General features: G+C 47.2%; 1 protein-coding gene across 6 annotated transcripts in view; it reads right to left on the bottom strand.

Annotated features, from left to right (window-relative positions):
* Positions 1 to 6,288: 6,288 nt before the first annotated feature.
* Positions 6,289 to 16,266, bottom strand: part of CSPG5 (chondroitin sulfate proteoglycan 5) — a 114,875-nt gene continuing 104,897 nt past the window's right edge. For 5 of the 6 annotated variants that reach the window (XM_073632501.1, XM_073632504.1, XM_073632502.1 and 2 more), the window contains one exon: positions 6,289 to 12,226. In XM_073632501.1, the coding sequence (XP_073488602.1) occupies positions 12,065 to 12,226 (162 nt within the window). In that variant the 3' untranslated portion in view covers positions 6,289 to 12,064. The remainder of the gene's footprint in view (positions 12,227 to 16,266) is intronic. The other variant, XM_073632506.1, reaches the window with a different exon arrangement.

The raw sequence follows: 16,266 nt of genomic DNA, 5'->3' as shown, positions 1-16,266 counted from the left end.
TCTTATGGGCGACAAACGCGCATTGAAGCAAATGGGCTGCCCTATGTGCGACTTGCGGAATCGCATGAAAATCGCCCACACAAAATCGCGATCGCGAACGAGAGTCCCTGATACGTGGAGTGTAAATGGGGCCTCAGAGCTGGTCTTTGGCCGATACAGCCAGGGAAGCAGCTAATCAAGCACTATTTGTACTTGGTTAGCTGCTTTTGGAGGGCAGAATAGACATCAGGGGGTCTAATTGTCCCCTGATGTCTCCATAAAGAGGACGTGTCGCCTGCCCAAAGCTTATTACAAGGGGGCTTGTTATATTCCTTCTAATAGCAATAAAGTTTAAGGAAAAAAAGTTTGTTGCTCCACCCACTACAGAAAACTGCAGGAAGGGGGCGGAGACAAGACCGGTCACCCTGCACAAGGAGAGAGAGCAGAGCTGTGGGAGGGGCCCAGCAGGCTCCACCCACTACAGGAGGTGGGAGGAGTCAAGGCTAGTCCCCCTGCACAAGGAGAGAGAGCAGAGCTGTGGGAGGGGCCCAGCAGGCTCCACCCACTACAGAAAACTACAGAAGGTGGGCAGAGTCGAGGTCAGTCCCCGTGCACAAAGAGAGAGAGCAGAGCTGTGGGAGGGGCCCAGCATGCTCCACCCACTACAGAAAACTACAGGAGAGGGCGAAGACAAGACCAGTTACCCTGCACAAGGAGAGAGAGCAGAGCTGTGGGATGGTCCTAGCAGGCTCCACCCACTACAGAAAACGACAGGAGGGGGTGGAGATGAGGCCAGTCCCCCTGCATAAGGAGAGAGAGCAGAGCTGTGGGAGGGTCCTAGCAGGCTCCACCCACTACAGAAAACTACAGGAGGTGGGCGGAGTCAAGGCTAGTCCCCCTGCACAAGGAAAGAGAGCAGAGTTGTGGGGGGGAGAGTCCCAGCAGGCTCCACCCACTACAGAAAACGACAGGAGGGGGTGGAGACGAGGCCAGTCCCCCTGCATAAGGAGAGAGAGCAGAGCTGTGGGAGGGTCCCAGCAGGCTCCACCCACTACAGAAAACTACAGGAGGTGGGCGGAGTCAAGGTTAGTCCCCCTGCACAAGGAAAGAGAGCAGAGCTGTGGGAGGGTCCTAGCAGGCTCCACCCACTACAGAAAACTACAGGAGGTGGGCGGAGTCAAGGCTAGTCCTCCTGCACAAGGAAAGAGAGCAGAGTTGTGGGGGGGAGAGTCCCAGCAGGCTCCACCCACTACAGAAAACGACAGGAGGGGGTGGAGACGAGGCCAGTCCCCCTGCATAAGGAGAGAGAGCAGAGCTGTGGGAGGGTCCCAGCAGGCTCCACCCACTACAGAAAACTACAGGAGGTGGGCGGAGTCAAGGTTAGTCCCCCTGCACAAGGAAAGAGAGCAGAGCTGTGGGAGGGTCCTAGCAGGCTCCACCCACTACAGAAAACTGCAGGATGGGGCGGAGACAAGACCAGTCACCCTGCACAAGGAGAGAGGGCAGCAGTGAGCGGTCTTTATTCCAGGAAGTCTCACACTGGATTATTGCACAAATGTGGAGGAAATACACAAAGTACATTGATAAAGAAAAATCGTTTTCCTATGTATTACTAAATGACGATATTAAGTGCTTATATGCTAATGTTAGGATTCATTGAAGAATACACGGGACCAATGTACAGTATATAGACGATATTTACTGATTCCGGCCATTTTGTTTCATTATATTCTGCAATGGAAGGCCGGTGTATACATTTATAAGAGCTGAAGCTCTGGGAGGCTCCGATGGAAGCTGAAGCGCGTAGCACGCTTTTCACACCTCGCTGTCTCTGATTAGGGGCGTCTGGGATTTTTCACCACACAATTTTTAAGCAGTAAAAATAAATGGGGGGGGGGGGGGACAACGCAGCGGCGTCAAAGAATTTGGGTCTTTTCAGGACAGGAAGGAGTCGTGTTGCTCCAGATTGGCGCTCATTAGCTGCAGTCTCAGCGGACGCGGCGTTGTTGGAGGTGATGGCGGGGGGGTTGGGAGCGGTGGTAGAGAGGGCGATAGGGGGGGTCGTCTTGTCATTTTGTATTATGATGCGGCTGTGATTCCGCCGTCCTGTGATCCTGACACACATTCCGCACATCTGACACGGGGAAGCGTACCGTCTGCCAGCATCTCCAGCTGCGCATCGATTTCCATCTCCCTCCGGTTGCTATGGCAACACAGCATCCCTCCGACCTTGAAACAGACACATTAATGCAAACAGCGGCCCCGTTACTGCGAACGCGAGCGCACTTCCCAGAATCCTGCTGGAACAGCAGAGAACAATGTGCGAGTATCTACCTGCATCGGACCCGGGGGGATAGGCAGCACAGGCAGGAGCCTATTGGGGCAGGACGCTGGGGGGGCAGAAGACTTTGCTTAGGTTCTGGTTCACTTTTTAAGTTTCATTATTAAGTATTGAGGATTTTGGAAGATTTTACCGAATATAGAATACTCCAATAATAATTATTATACCGTATCACTGTATGTTGGACTCCACCCTAGAAGTGATTGGGCAACTGTTATGCTTTCGTCTATCTATTAAAGGTTCCAAATAGCCATGGCAACACAACAACTTATTATCACATGGTATAATATTCTAGGGTGTCTCAACTCTGCCTCCAATCCTGCCTGACCTACTGAGATACAATTAAAAGAGATATGTGTCTCTGGGTGTGTCCAGCACCAGAGCGCTGCAGCCAATCAGGAGATGGCTCTTCTGATTGGAGCCATGGCGAATTGGGAGACAGCTCACCTGGTTGTTGCCACCTTAAATAGTGAAACAAAGCGCGGCTTGGTGTTCAAGCAATGCGTCGCTATGCTTTAGACAAGCGCCCCCTATTGCTGCACTTACCTGTGTCTCCTGTGTCTTCCGCACTTGTCTCCAACCTCTGGGTACTTGGTGTCACCAGTATGCCCCAGTGTCCTCTAGTGCCCTCCTGTGTGCCCCCGTGTCATCTGGCCCTGTGCACTGCGTGCCCAGTGGCATCTAATGACTCCAAGTGCTTTCCAGTACCCCCATGTTATCTAGTGACACCAAGTGCACCCCATGTCTCCATGTGCTCTTCAGTGTGCCCTGTGTCCTCTAGTGACTCCAAATGTGCCCCTGTGTCTCCAAGTGCTCTCCAGGGTGCCCTGTGTCATCTAGTGACTCTAAATGTGCCCCTGTGTCTTCAAGTGCTCTACAGTGTGCCCCGTGTCCTCTAGTGACTCCAAATGTGCCCCTGTGTCCTCTAGTGACTCCAAATGTGCTCCTGTGTCTCCATGTGCTCTCCAGTGTGCCCCGTGTCCTCTAGTGACTCCAAATGTGCCCTGTGTCCTCTAGTGACTCCAAATGTGCCCTGTGTCTCCAAGTGCTCTTCAGTGTGCCCCTGTGTCCTCTAGTGACTCCAAATGTGCCCCTGTGTCCTCTAGTGACTCCAAATGTGCCCCTGTGTCTCCATGTGCTCTCCAGTGTCCTCTAGTGACTCCAAATGTGCCCCTGTGTCCTCTAGTGACTCCAAATGTGCCCTGTGTCCTCTAGTGACTCCTAATGTGCCCCTGTGTCTCCAAGTGCTCTTTAGTGTGCCCCGTGTCCTCTAGTGACTCCAAATGTGCCCCTGTGTCTCCAAGTGCTCTTTAGTGTGCCCCATGTCCTCTAGTGACTCTAAATGTGCCCCTGTGTCTCTGGGTGCGCTCCAGTGTGCCCCGTGGCATATAGTGACTCCAAATGTGCCCCTGTGTCTCTGGGTGCGCTCCAGTGTGCCCTGTGGCATCTAGTGACTCCATGCCTGCCCCTGTGTCTCTGGTTGCTCTCCAGTGCGCCCTGTGTCATCCAGTGACTCCAAGTGTGCCCCTGTGTCTCCAAGTGCTCTCCAGTGTGCCCCGTGTCCTCTAATAACTTCAAATGTGCCCCTGTGTCTCCAAGTGCCCGGTGTCATCTAGTGATACCAAATGTGCCCTGTGTCTCCAAATGCTCTCCAGGGTGCCCTGTGTCATCTAGTGACTCCAAGTGTGCCCCTGTGTCTCTGGGTGCTCCCCAGTGTGCCCTGTGTCTTTGGGTGTGCTCTAGTGGCCAAGTGTGCACCTGTGTTTCCAAGTGCTGTCCAGTGTGCCTAGGATCATCTAGTGTCTCCAAGTGCCCTCCAGTGCACCCTGTGTCATCTAGTGTGCCCTTGTGTATAGACAGTTTTCCATATGCTCCTACATCTTGGCAGTCATGCTCTGAGAGGATAAGGACCATTGGGTGTGATGATTTGATTTCTGTCACTTCTGCTCAATTCCTTCTTTCAACCAGTGCAGACACCTCCAGCTTCAGCCTGAATTCATCTGGAAAATGAAAATGGAATTCTGTTGATCCATAAAGACATGGTGTGACCAGTTTGGTGTGGAAGAACTCGAGTGTCCTGCATAGAGCTCTGACCTCAGCCCTACTGACCACCTTTGGGATGAATTAGAACGCTAATGGTGAGTCGGGTCTTCTCATCCAACTCCAGTACCTGATCTCACAAATAGGCACAAATTCCCACAGACACCCTACAAAATCTTGTGGAAAGCCTTCCCAGATAAATGGAGGATGTTATAGCCACAAAGGGAGGCCAACTCCATATTAATGGCCATGGTTGATTGGGATGTCCAACGAAATCATATAGATGTGACAAGTCAGGTGTCCATATATACCTCTATGCAGTTTGTTTCTGAAAAGTTTGACCAATTTGGTCTTCAACCCTACTGAACACCTTTAGGGTTAATTGGATTGTGAGCCAGGTATTCTCATCCAACATCAGTACCTGACCTCAAATTCCCACAGACACCTTCCAAAATCTTGTAGAAAGCTTTCCTAGAAGATTGGAAGGTGTTACAGAACCAAAGGGGGCAACTCCATATTAATGGCCATAAGGGGAAGAGTGGCTACTCCATATAATTGGCCATAAGGGGAAGGGAGAAACTCCATATTAAGGGCCATAGGGGGAGGGGGACAACTCAATATTAATGGCTGGGGGGGGGGGGGGACAACTCTGTATTAATGACCATGGGGGGTTCAGGGGCAACCCCATATTAATGGCCATGGGGAGAGGGGGACAACCCCATATTAATGGCCATGGGGAGAGGGGGACAACTCCATATTATTGGACATGGGGGGAGGGGGACAACTCCATATTATTGGACATGGGGGGAGGGGAACAACTTCATATTAATAGTCATGGGGGAGGGAGGCAACTTCATATTAATGGCCATGGGAGGAGTAGGGCAACCCCATATTAATGGCCATGGGGAAGAGGGGCAACTTCATATTAATGTTAATAGGGATAGGGGGCAAATCCATATTAATGGCCATGGGAGGAGGGGGACAACTCTATATTAATGGCCATGTGGGGAGGGGGCAAATCCATATTAATGGCCATGGGGAAGGGGAAAAACTCTATGTTAATGGCCATAGAGGGAAATCCATATTTATGACCAAAGGGGGAGAGGGCAACTCCATATTAATGACCATAGGGGAAGAGGGGCAACTCCATATTAATGGCCATGGGGGGAGGGGACAAATCCATATTAATGGCCATAGGGGGAGGGGGCAAATCTATATTAATGGCCATAGGGAGAGAGGGGTAACTCCATGTTAATGGCCATAGGGGGATGGGGCAAATCCATATTATTGACCAAAGGGGGAGGGGGACAAATCTATATTAATGGCCATGTGGGGAGGGGGACAACTCTATATTAATGGCCATGTGGGAAGGGGCAAATCCATATTAATGGCCATGGGGGAGGGGGACAAATTCATATTAATGGCCATGGGGGGGAGTGGGCAAATCCATATTAATGGCCATAGGGGGAGAGGGGCAACTCCATGTTAATGGCCATAGGGGGAGAGGGGCAACTCCATGTTAATGACCATAGGGGGATGGGGCAAATCCATATTACTGACCAAAGGGGGAGGGGGACAACTCAATATTAATGGCCATGTGGGAAGGGGGACAACTCTATATTAATGGCCATGTGGGGAGGGGGCAAATTCATATTAATGGCCATGGGGGAGGGGGAGAACTCCATATTAATGGCCATAGGGGGGAGGGGGCAACCCCATGTTAATGGCAATGGGGGAGGGGACAACACCATATTAATGGCCATGGGGAAAAGGGGCAACTCCTTATTAATGGCCATAGGGGAAAGGGGCAACTCCATATTAATGGCCACTGGGGGAGGACCAAGCTTCAGGGTGTACAAACTTTTGTCAGGCCGTGATGATAACTTCAGTTCTCGAGGGTTTTTTTCTGTAAGTAAAACCGAGACTGCTTGTAAGTTTAAAAACTTTTTTTATTCGGATTCTCCTTTTGTTTTTTACAGTATTTCCAAAAAAATTCGGGTGAAAGTACAAAAAAATTCAGCTGCGCGCAGGGAAGGTTTTTTTTTATCATTTGTTGTCTTATAAGAAATCACACATCGCGGTAGAACAAGGGCAACGTGGCCGACTGGAGCGGAAACAGAAACACGCGGGGCACACACGCACACGCCAAACAACACGCATCACATGTCTAATGCTTGTCTACTTCTCTTATGGGGGGGGCCAGCGAGAGACTCCGAGCAGCCTTCTCCACCGTTGATCGTGGCGCGGTTTCTGGAAGTCCCCCGAATTGGCGCCATACAAAGAGGAAACATTTATGGATGATGTTCTTCACCATTTATTTCTAGGCTTCCCGGGTCCTTAGCTAACATCCAGGGGCCACTGGTGACCAATTCCTATGATCACTAGCCGAGTTGAGCCACTCATGAACCATTGCGTCAACATTTAGCACCAATCACAAAGCTCCAGAAACATTATTACTGAACCAACATCCTGTCTGCCAGCCAGTTATAAGCTTTGAACATGAGAAGGCTTCCTATGGCCAGTTAATCTCTTGACAGTACAATTTAGCATATCACTCCAAGTCAATGTGACAATTTCTGGGGGAAAATGAGGGCCTAGGCAAGGAGCAAGGAAACAGCTTTGGTCCTGCCCCCCTCCAACTGGTTCCTGGGTGACTGCAGGCGAATGAAGGTTGTAGCTGGCCCCCATGGGCATTCACTGGGCTCTAGACAAGCAGCAAGGAAATTGCTTTAGTCTCACCACAATACAACTGATTCCTGGGTTATTGCAGGAGAATGGAGGTTGAGTCTGGGCCCCAGGGGCATTTACTGGGCTATAGGCAAGGAGCCAGGAAATGTCTTTAGCCCCGCTATCCCTCGGCTGTTTGCTGGGTTATTGCAGGGGAATGAAGGTTGTATCTAGGGCCTTATGGGCATTCACTGGGTCCTAGGCAGGGAGTGAGGAAATGGCTTTGGTCCCACTACTCTTGAACTGATTCCCAGGTAATTGTAGGAGAATGGGGGTTGTAGCTGGCCCCCATGAGCATTCACTGGGCTCTAGACAAGCAGCAAGGAAATTGCTTTAGTCTCACCACAATACAACTGATTCCTGGGTTATTGCAGGAGAATGGAGGTTGAGTCTGGGCCCCAGGGGCATTTACTGGGCTATAGGCAAGGAGCCAGGAAATGTCTTTAGCCCCGCTATCTCTCGGCTGTTTGCTGGGTTATTGCAGGGGAATGAAAGTTGTATCTAGGGCATGGGCATTCACTGGGTCCTAGGCAAGGAGTGAGGAAATGGCTTTGGTCCCACTACTCTTGAACTGATTCCCAGGTAATTGTAGGAGAATGGGGGTTGTAGCTGGCCCCCATGAGCATTCACTGGGACCTAGGCAAGGAGAAAGGAAATTGCTTTATCCCCACAAACCTACATCAGATTCCTGGCTTATTGCAGGAGAATGAAGGTTGAGTTTGGATCCCATGGACACTCACTGGGCTTTAGGCAAGAAGCAAGGAACCAGCTTTGGTCCCGCCACCCTTCAACTGATTCCTGGGTTATTGTAGGAAAATGGAAGTCGTATCTGGCCCCCATGGGCATTCACTGGGCCCTGGGAAATGAGCAAGGAAATAGCTTTGGTCCCACCACTCTTCAACCAATTCCTGGACAGTAGAATGAAGGTCGTATCTAGGCCCCATGGGCATTAATCAGGCTGTAGCCATCTGCCTAGGTTGCCTTGTGGATGACCTGGCTCTTCCTAAAAGTTGTTCTCTACTTTGGCGATATTTTGTGAGCGTGCAGAAGCAATATGATGGCCATTGATACAAGGATAACCTATCCATGTATCAATGGAGTGATCCCGGGGAAGAGACGGACTACATATCTCCCTCACACCAACAGCTGGTGAATGAAGCCAAGGGCTGCCTTAAGCAGTACCACCCCGTAATAGTATTTTATTGATACAGCGTCTATGTATTCCAGCCTCATTCTCAGTACAAGGCCAGTCGAGATAAAAGGTCGATAAGTAACGGGTACTGCGTTCCGTCCTTGCAACTGCCAATTCCCTCACCTTAAACCCCATATTAACAGTTATTTATACCTCTGCTCTGATTAGAAAAAGAGGATTACATCAAGATAAGTCTTAAGATAATACATTCCCGTAAGGTAACATCACCGGAGGGCGCGGATTACGGAGAGCTTCTTGCCACGTCTACCGAAAAACCTTTGCTATTTAATTCATGGGAGGTCCTCAGCTTTAAGATTGTTTTATCAAACTCTAGGCCAGCTCCCGCCCCATGATACTTTCTTTTTTTTTTTCTTCTGTATTATGCTTTTATTTATTGTCCATTTTTATTATATAATACTTTTATTATATTCTTCTCTTATATTATTTTCCTGTTCATCATACCAATGGCTGATCACTAATTGTAGCCTATTCTAAACACGTTAGCTGCTTACAGGCTGAGGACAGATGCACTTAGGTTTACGTCCAAGGGGGACCTGAAAGCCAATCCCTGGGCTGTAAAGGTTACTCACCCTAAGATCCCTAACTAAAAACACATTTTTAACCAGCTGTAAACCCAAAAGCCAAGAGTGGGCATGCCAAGACAACAGGGAATGCTTGCAAATCAGTTCTAGAAATTTAGTTTAACACCTCAGTGCAGGTGCTTTAACGCCAAGCAGCCATCATTAGATATGGCTGGAATTTTCTGGTGACTTTTGTCCTTTTTGGAGGGTTCTTTATTGACAGAAGAGCAGAGAGCTGCCATTTTACCTAAAAGAGGACTCTGCTAGGTGATTGGTACAGATTCAGAGCATCAGGAACCACGGTGTTCCTATCATTTTTTTATATTTAACCACACTGGTGTGTTTTGTAGGTGATAAAAATGGCATCCACCATACAAAAAGGAGGAACTTTATTGAGTCAAATATGAATTTTGGGGACCTTGAGGACAAACCCCAAACTGCAGGACTGATGGAGGTAGCTTTCTTACAGTTACATGGATTGGGGGCTTTGCTGAAACACTTAGTACATGGTCTTATATTCAAAATTTGGGTTCCTCCATTACCCACTGGGGTATAGTCGAATGTTCAGGCTGATTAGTGCCCGTTAGAGCAGACTATTTTGTTCACCAGGAGGACATTATTTAAATGGGAAACTATAGAACAGCCTTTTTCAACCCTTTTAACCCAGAGGAACCCTTGAATTAATTTGTATGTCTCAGGGAACCGCTGCTAAGATTAGTCCATTGGGGTCATTAGGAAAATACCCCTTACTTTGGTGGCAAGTGAGAAGAATGCTCCTCAGATTGGTGGTCAGTGAGAAGAATGCCCCTTACATTGGTGGTCAGTGGGAAGAATGTCCCTTACATTGGTGGTCAGTGGGAAGAATGTCCCTTACATTGGTGATCAGTGAGAAGAATGTTCCTTACATGCAAAAGCTCTTGGGAGTCTTCCTCTTTCTTTCTTCACGAATGCTCCTTACATTGGTTGTCAGTGGGAAGAATGCCCCCCTTTATAGTGGTGGTCAGTGAGAAGAATGCTCCATATATGAATGGTCAGTGGGAAGAATGCCCCCCCCTTACAATGGTGTTTTTTTGGTATCATGCTACTGGCTCTGCCAAGTGATGATGGACCTGGATCTATTAAGGCACCATCCTATGGGAGTTCAATTAGCCACAATTCGATGAACCCTAGGGTGCTTTGGAAAATACCCTTTACTTTGGTGGCCAGTGCGAAGAATGCTCCTTACATTGGTGATCAATAGGATTTATGCTCCTTACACTGGTGGTCAGTGGGAAGAATGTTCCTTACATTGGTGATCAGTGAGAAGAATGTTCCTTACATTGGTGATCAGTGAAAAGAATGTTCCTTACATTGGTGATCAGTGAGAAGAATGTCCCTTACATTGGTGATCAGTGAGAAGAATGTCCCTTACATTGGTGATCAGTGAGAAGAATGTTCCTTACATTGGTGATCAGTGAGAAGAATGTTCCTTACATTGGTGATCAGTGAGAAGAATGTTCCTTACATTGGTGATCAGTGAGAAGAATGTTCCTTACATTGGTGATCAGTGAGAAGAATGTCCCTTACATTGGTGATCAGTGAGAAGAATGCTCCTTACATTGGTGATCGGTAGGAAGAATGCTCCTTACATTGGTGATCAGTGGGAAGAATGCTCCTTACATTGGTGGTCAGTGGGAAGAATGTCCCTTACATGGATGGTTAGTGAGAAGAATGCTCCTTACATCGGTGGTCAGTGGGAAGAATGCTCCCCCTTATAGTGGCGGTCAGTGGGAAGAATGCCCCCCTTATAATGGTGGTCAGTGGAACGTATGCCCCCCCTTACAGTGGTGGTTTGTTGGTGTCATGCTACTGGCTCTGCCAAGTGATGATGGACCTGGATCTATGAAGGCACCATCCTATGAGAGTTCAGTTAGCTACAGCTTGGGGAACCCTAGAATGCCAAGGAAAGAACCCTGGTTGAGAATGGCTGCTATACAATGTATTTAGCGAGGACACAGACTAAGTTATATAAGTTTCTTTTTCTGGCACAGCTTTTACACTTTACTTGTTTGTCTTGCATTTTTTAATGTAGTATTTCCTGTATAACATTTTGATTTCCCTCTCTTTTGTATCAAGGATTTTTATATCAAGGAATGTGGTTACCATGTTAGCCTAAGGACTGCTGAGATAAGCTTGGTTGACCCAACAGAAGGTCTGCTGGCTGCAGTCAGGTCAGATCTGACCCAGAAAAAAAATGCAGTCAACGTATCAATATGATTGTCCCTGTGTACTGTACATATACATTTATAAACTATATACAAAAAGAAGGCTTTTAAAACATTAGCACCAACCAAAAAGTTAACATGAACAATGTATCCTTTTAAAAAAAGCTGTAAAAATACTATAGTTTCCCTTTAAATGTTTTTTAGTCAGTTCCCCCAATGTAAAGCTTATAATTCTCTGCTGGGTAAGAGGTGGAGGGAATGAACATCTTCCTGTTCTCACCATGGGAAGCTTTTGTCTCATCCTTGTAGGACACTCCGCATCAGTGACCCGAGGAACTATAGATTTTTGTATATGAAAGTTACAAAAGAAGTGAAGTAAAAAAATTAAAAAAAAGAAATTTTAAAAAAAGATGGCTAATAAATATAAGATTTTGATAAGAAAAAACACATAAAAAAAACTAGGCAGCCAAAACCACAATGGACTGACTGGACATCTGGGAAAACCAACGACTGACCATCAGGACCCCCTAAGGAAGTCGAGGAATGCTTTGTGGCCTTTGATTCTCCAGGGTTAGTTACTGAACGTGAATTTGCATTGAACTTGTAGTTGACTTCCTAAGCGGCTTTTGCATTCCCATTGACCTGTATGGAGAGAAAAGTAGTTCTGAATTGACCGGAACTCGGATAAATGTTTCCTCTTTGCAGCGTTTACTCACAAGAGACACAATCTACCTCCGCCCATACACTGTGCATCAGATGTGGTCTTTCATCACCTCCATAACACGGGTTCATCTTTCTGCATATCTCTGTACAAATTACACCAAAGCATGCCAGGGAAAGGGGGCACATTAGAGGGGTGGTGTGGTAATGAGTCAAGAAACCCCTTGCAGTGCTGGAGGGGGCCGTGGTCTGTGGCGCCACTTCCACCTCCAGCACTGGAGAAGTTCAGAGAAGATGGCACACACATCTTCCGCCAGGTTCCTCCGTCGAATCCTTTTCCTCATGTCAGGTTGTTAAGGACACAGTTGACGTCCACAATGTCTTGATCCCCTTTGCTGCACTCGTGCTTGGGCGAGAGAGAGTTCTGAATGTTAAAGGGTTCTTCGTCCTTCAAGCAAGCCTTGGGCAGATCCTGGACCTTCTGAGGAGCGTTGGGGTCCTCCTGGAAGACAGAAGGACACTGTGAGATGGATAAAGCACTGAATAAAATGGGGGTCTGGTGAGGACCCATGGCTGTTCCCCAGAACTTGCTTGTCATGGGGATCCTATGGGGAATTTGTGGATACGTAATATATGGGCCACACTTAAAATATAACTAAAGGCAAAATGTTGGTTTTTAGATTTAGTGGAAAGGAATCGGAACTCCTGTCAGGTGTTTATGGCTGTCTGTGCCCCCATTAGGAAAATGCACCCTCTCTATTTGTCCTGTTGACCATTAACTTTGAGAGTGAAAGTGAAGGAAAATCTCACATTTTCAGTTTTCAGTAGAACAGGAATAGAGTGGACTACCAGGGATTTGCCTCAGTTCGGAGGGATTTCCTCTCACTTCCTGTTGTGGCAGGAACAAGAAGTGAAGGGAAATCTCCCCCAATGGGACACAGATGTAAAGAAAACTGACAGGGGTTATAACCCTCCCTTACTCTATCCAAAAAAATGTTGGCTTTAGTTCTACTTTTAGAAGCAGCTATGGGAGCCAACCAGGAGGAAACAGTATACAATTGTAATATTTAGGGTTTTATATATATTTTATTGATTTGGAGTGAATAGTAAAATAGTCAATATGACACACACAACTGAATGAGCCACATGGGTGACTCTGCCCTTCCCCCTTCCCTTCTCTGCCTGCTAAGTCAGATGGTTTCACACTGAGTTTCAATCAGTGAGAGACAGGCTGAAGGCAAACAGCTGAGTAACATCAAACTGAAGATATCATCATGATTTATGATCCTTCTTTTTTTTTTTTTTTACAAGGCTTGAATCTTACAGGTTTTTATGATGTCCTATATTTATAATAAATTTATATTTTACAAATAAACATTTATTTGAGGGCCCATGCATAATACTTTGTGTGCAAATCATGCTGGTCCAGTCCTGTGCACAGATGAGTGATAGAGATGGTCTATGTGAATTTATTCTGCTAGGAGAGAGGTGGAGGGATTTGTCTTTATTCTCTGAGTTATTCTGCAGAGTGTGTAATCTGATCTCCCTGCAGCCTCCAAAAAGCTGCTGATCTTGTTGAAAGATTGCCATTTGCTGGTTGGCAAATATGAAACATCCAGAAACAATTCTTAACATTTACTAAATGAAAAAAAAAAATGTTCTTTTTTTTTTTTTTTATTAAATAATATGTAGGCCGCAATTACTGACTGTTCATTTACAAATAATGGATTTCCAAGGGGTATAGTTATAAAAAAAAAAAAAAAAAAAACAGGTTTAATCGATTTCCATTCCCATGATAAAATGATGATTTCTGATTTGAAAAACAGCAAATGTGCAAAAATGTTCAGTGCTGGCAAATTGAACATTGGCGATAATACAGATATGGCACTTATGCTGAATTGATTATACAGGAATGGGAAATCTAAATGTTGGGAAAATGGAAAAGTGATTTTATACGTCAAATGAATCCGGCCAGCAAATGAGCTTCAGAAATATATGGAAATCTTTCAATGAGTCCCTTTGCAGCAAATCAGCTTGCTGCTTTACATATATATATATTTATTTACCTACACCAATCAGCCATAGCGTTATGACCACCCACTATAACCCCTCAAGGCATGGACTCCACTAGACCTCTGAAGGTATGCTGCAGTATCTGGCACCAAACCCTCACAGCAGATCCTGTAATTCCTGTAAGATGTGAGGTCCAAGGATTGGACTTGTTTTTCCAGCATATCCTACAGATGTTCGATTGGATTGAGATCTAGAGAATTTGGAGGCCAAATCAACACCTCAAACTCATTGTTTTGTTCCTCAAACCATTCTGTAGGTGCCTTTAGCATGTGGAAACGGGTCAGCATAAACACCCTTTCTGGTCTGTGGCTACACAGCCCCACAGCATTCATTTTACCAGCAATTTGAGCTCCAGTAGCTCTTCTATTGGATCGGACTACACGGGCTAGCCTTCCCCTCTCCACCTCCATCAATGAGCCTTCCCTCTCCACCTCCATCAATGATCCCCCCCCCACCTCCATCAATGAGCTTTGGCCGCTCCACCTCCATCAATGAGCCTTCCCTCTCCACCTCCATCATTGAGCCTTCCCTCCCCACCTCTATCAATGAGTCCCCCCCCACCTCCATCAATGAGCCTCCCTTCCCCACCTCCATCATTGAGCCTTCCCTCCCCTACCTCCATCAATAAGCCTTCCCTCCCCACCTCCATCAATAAACCTTCCCTCACAACCTCCATCAATGAGTCTCCCCCCCCCCCACCTCCATCAATGAGCCTTCCCTTCCCACCTCCGTCATTGAGCCTTCCCTCTACACCTCCATCAATGTGCCTTCCCTCCCCATCTCCATCAATGAGCCTTCCCTCCCACCTCCATCAATAAGTTTCCCCCCCACCTCCATCAATGAGCCTTCCCTCCCCACCTCCATCATTGAGCCTTCCCTCCCCACCTCCATCATTGAGCCTTCCCTCCCCACCTCCATCACTGAGCCTTCCCTCCACACCTCCATCAATAAACCTTCCCTCCCCACCTCCATCAATGAGCCTTCCCTCCCCACCTCCATCAATAAACCTTCCCTCCCCACCTCCATCACTGAGCCTTCCCTCCACACCTCCATCAATAAACCTTCCCTCCCCACCTCCATCATTGAGCCTTCCCTCCCCACCTCCATCATTGAGCCTTCCCTCCCCACCTCCATCACTGAGCCTTCCCTCCACACCTCCATCAATAAGCCTTCTCTCCCCATCTCCATCAATGAGCCTTCCCTCCCCCACCTCCATTAATGAGCCTTCGCCGCCCATGATCCTGTCACCAGTTGGCTGTCTCTTCTCCCCTGACCACCGCAGACCGGGAACATCCCACAAGAGCTGCCGTTTTTGGAGATGCTCTGACCCAGTCCTCTAGACATTACAATTTGGCCCTTGTCAAAGTCCCTCAAATCCTTACGCTTGACCATTTTTCTTCTTTCCACTTCAGGGACAACATGTTCACTTGCTGCCTAATATATCCCACCCGTATTCAGATGTCATTGTCACCAGATAATCCATGTTTTAAACTTCACCTGTCGGTGGTCAGAACGTTCTGGCTGATCGGTGATCATAATCTAAACGACAATCTGTTATAAGCTGCATTAAAAGTAATATCTACTAAAATGTCTAGGAGAGGAAAAGGAGAATAATTGGATCCTCACACAGAAGATGGAATTTTGTTTTATATTTTTGTGTGACTTTTGAAGAAAAAAAAAAATTCTGGCTACAAAGTGAAGCACAAGGTCATTTTTAATAACGGCGAGGGATGGCACGGCTTTGTAATCATTATACATGTGATAACATTTGTTCCGTTTTTCTTTGGAATGATCCAGATTGTGATCCGACCGAGAGACGTCCGCCGAGCTTTTATCAGAGTCATGGCGGCTGGCCGAGCCGAGGGCGGCCGGCGGATTTTTTTTTTCAGGTACTTTTGATAATTATAAAGGAAACTGATTCTACTGAATCGGTTTTTACTAGCGGGTGATCTGCGGTTGGGTCCTACCGTCCGCCAACAGAACTTCTGATAACTAATAGAACGCAATGATGTATATAGAGCCTATATCTGACCTCCCCCCCCTTCAGTCTTGATCCTGCCAGTAGACCCTTTATTGCCCAAATTGTAATGTCTAGAGGACCCCTTGGTCCTGCCTGTTACTGGCCTTCCTTTAGTGGGGTGACAACACTAGCCTACAAGCTCCCATTGCTGCAAGAGTGTTGTCACCCTTCTGTGTGGATGACAGGCAGCTGTTTTTATATCCAACCTGTGGCAGTCTATTTTCCCCCTGATCCTTGATCGACAGCCAATCTGACCATCTATCAGCCAAGACTGGGACTTTCTGTAACTGCCACTCTTACTGGACAGCTTGGCCTGTTAAAGGAAGTGAAAAAAAAAACGTATCTACTGGCAGGATCGATGGGCAATAAAGGGTCTACTGGCAGGATCGATGGGCAATAAAGGGTCTACTGGCAGGATCGATGGGCAATAAAGGGTCTACTGGCAGGAT

The sequence above is a fragment of the Aquarana catesbeiana genome, linkage group LG05 (genome assembly GCF_042186555.1).
Source record: "Aquarana catesbeiana isolate 2022-GZ linkage group LG05, ASM4218655v1, whole genome shotgun sequence".
In the NCBI taxonomy this organism is placed as follows: domain Eukaryota; kingdom Metazoa; phylum Chordata; class Amphibia; order Anura; family Ranidae; genus Aquarana; species Aquarana catesbeiana.
Note: the sequence above shows the minus strand (reverse complement) of the source record. Positions and strands in the feature narration are given on the sequence as shown.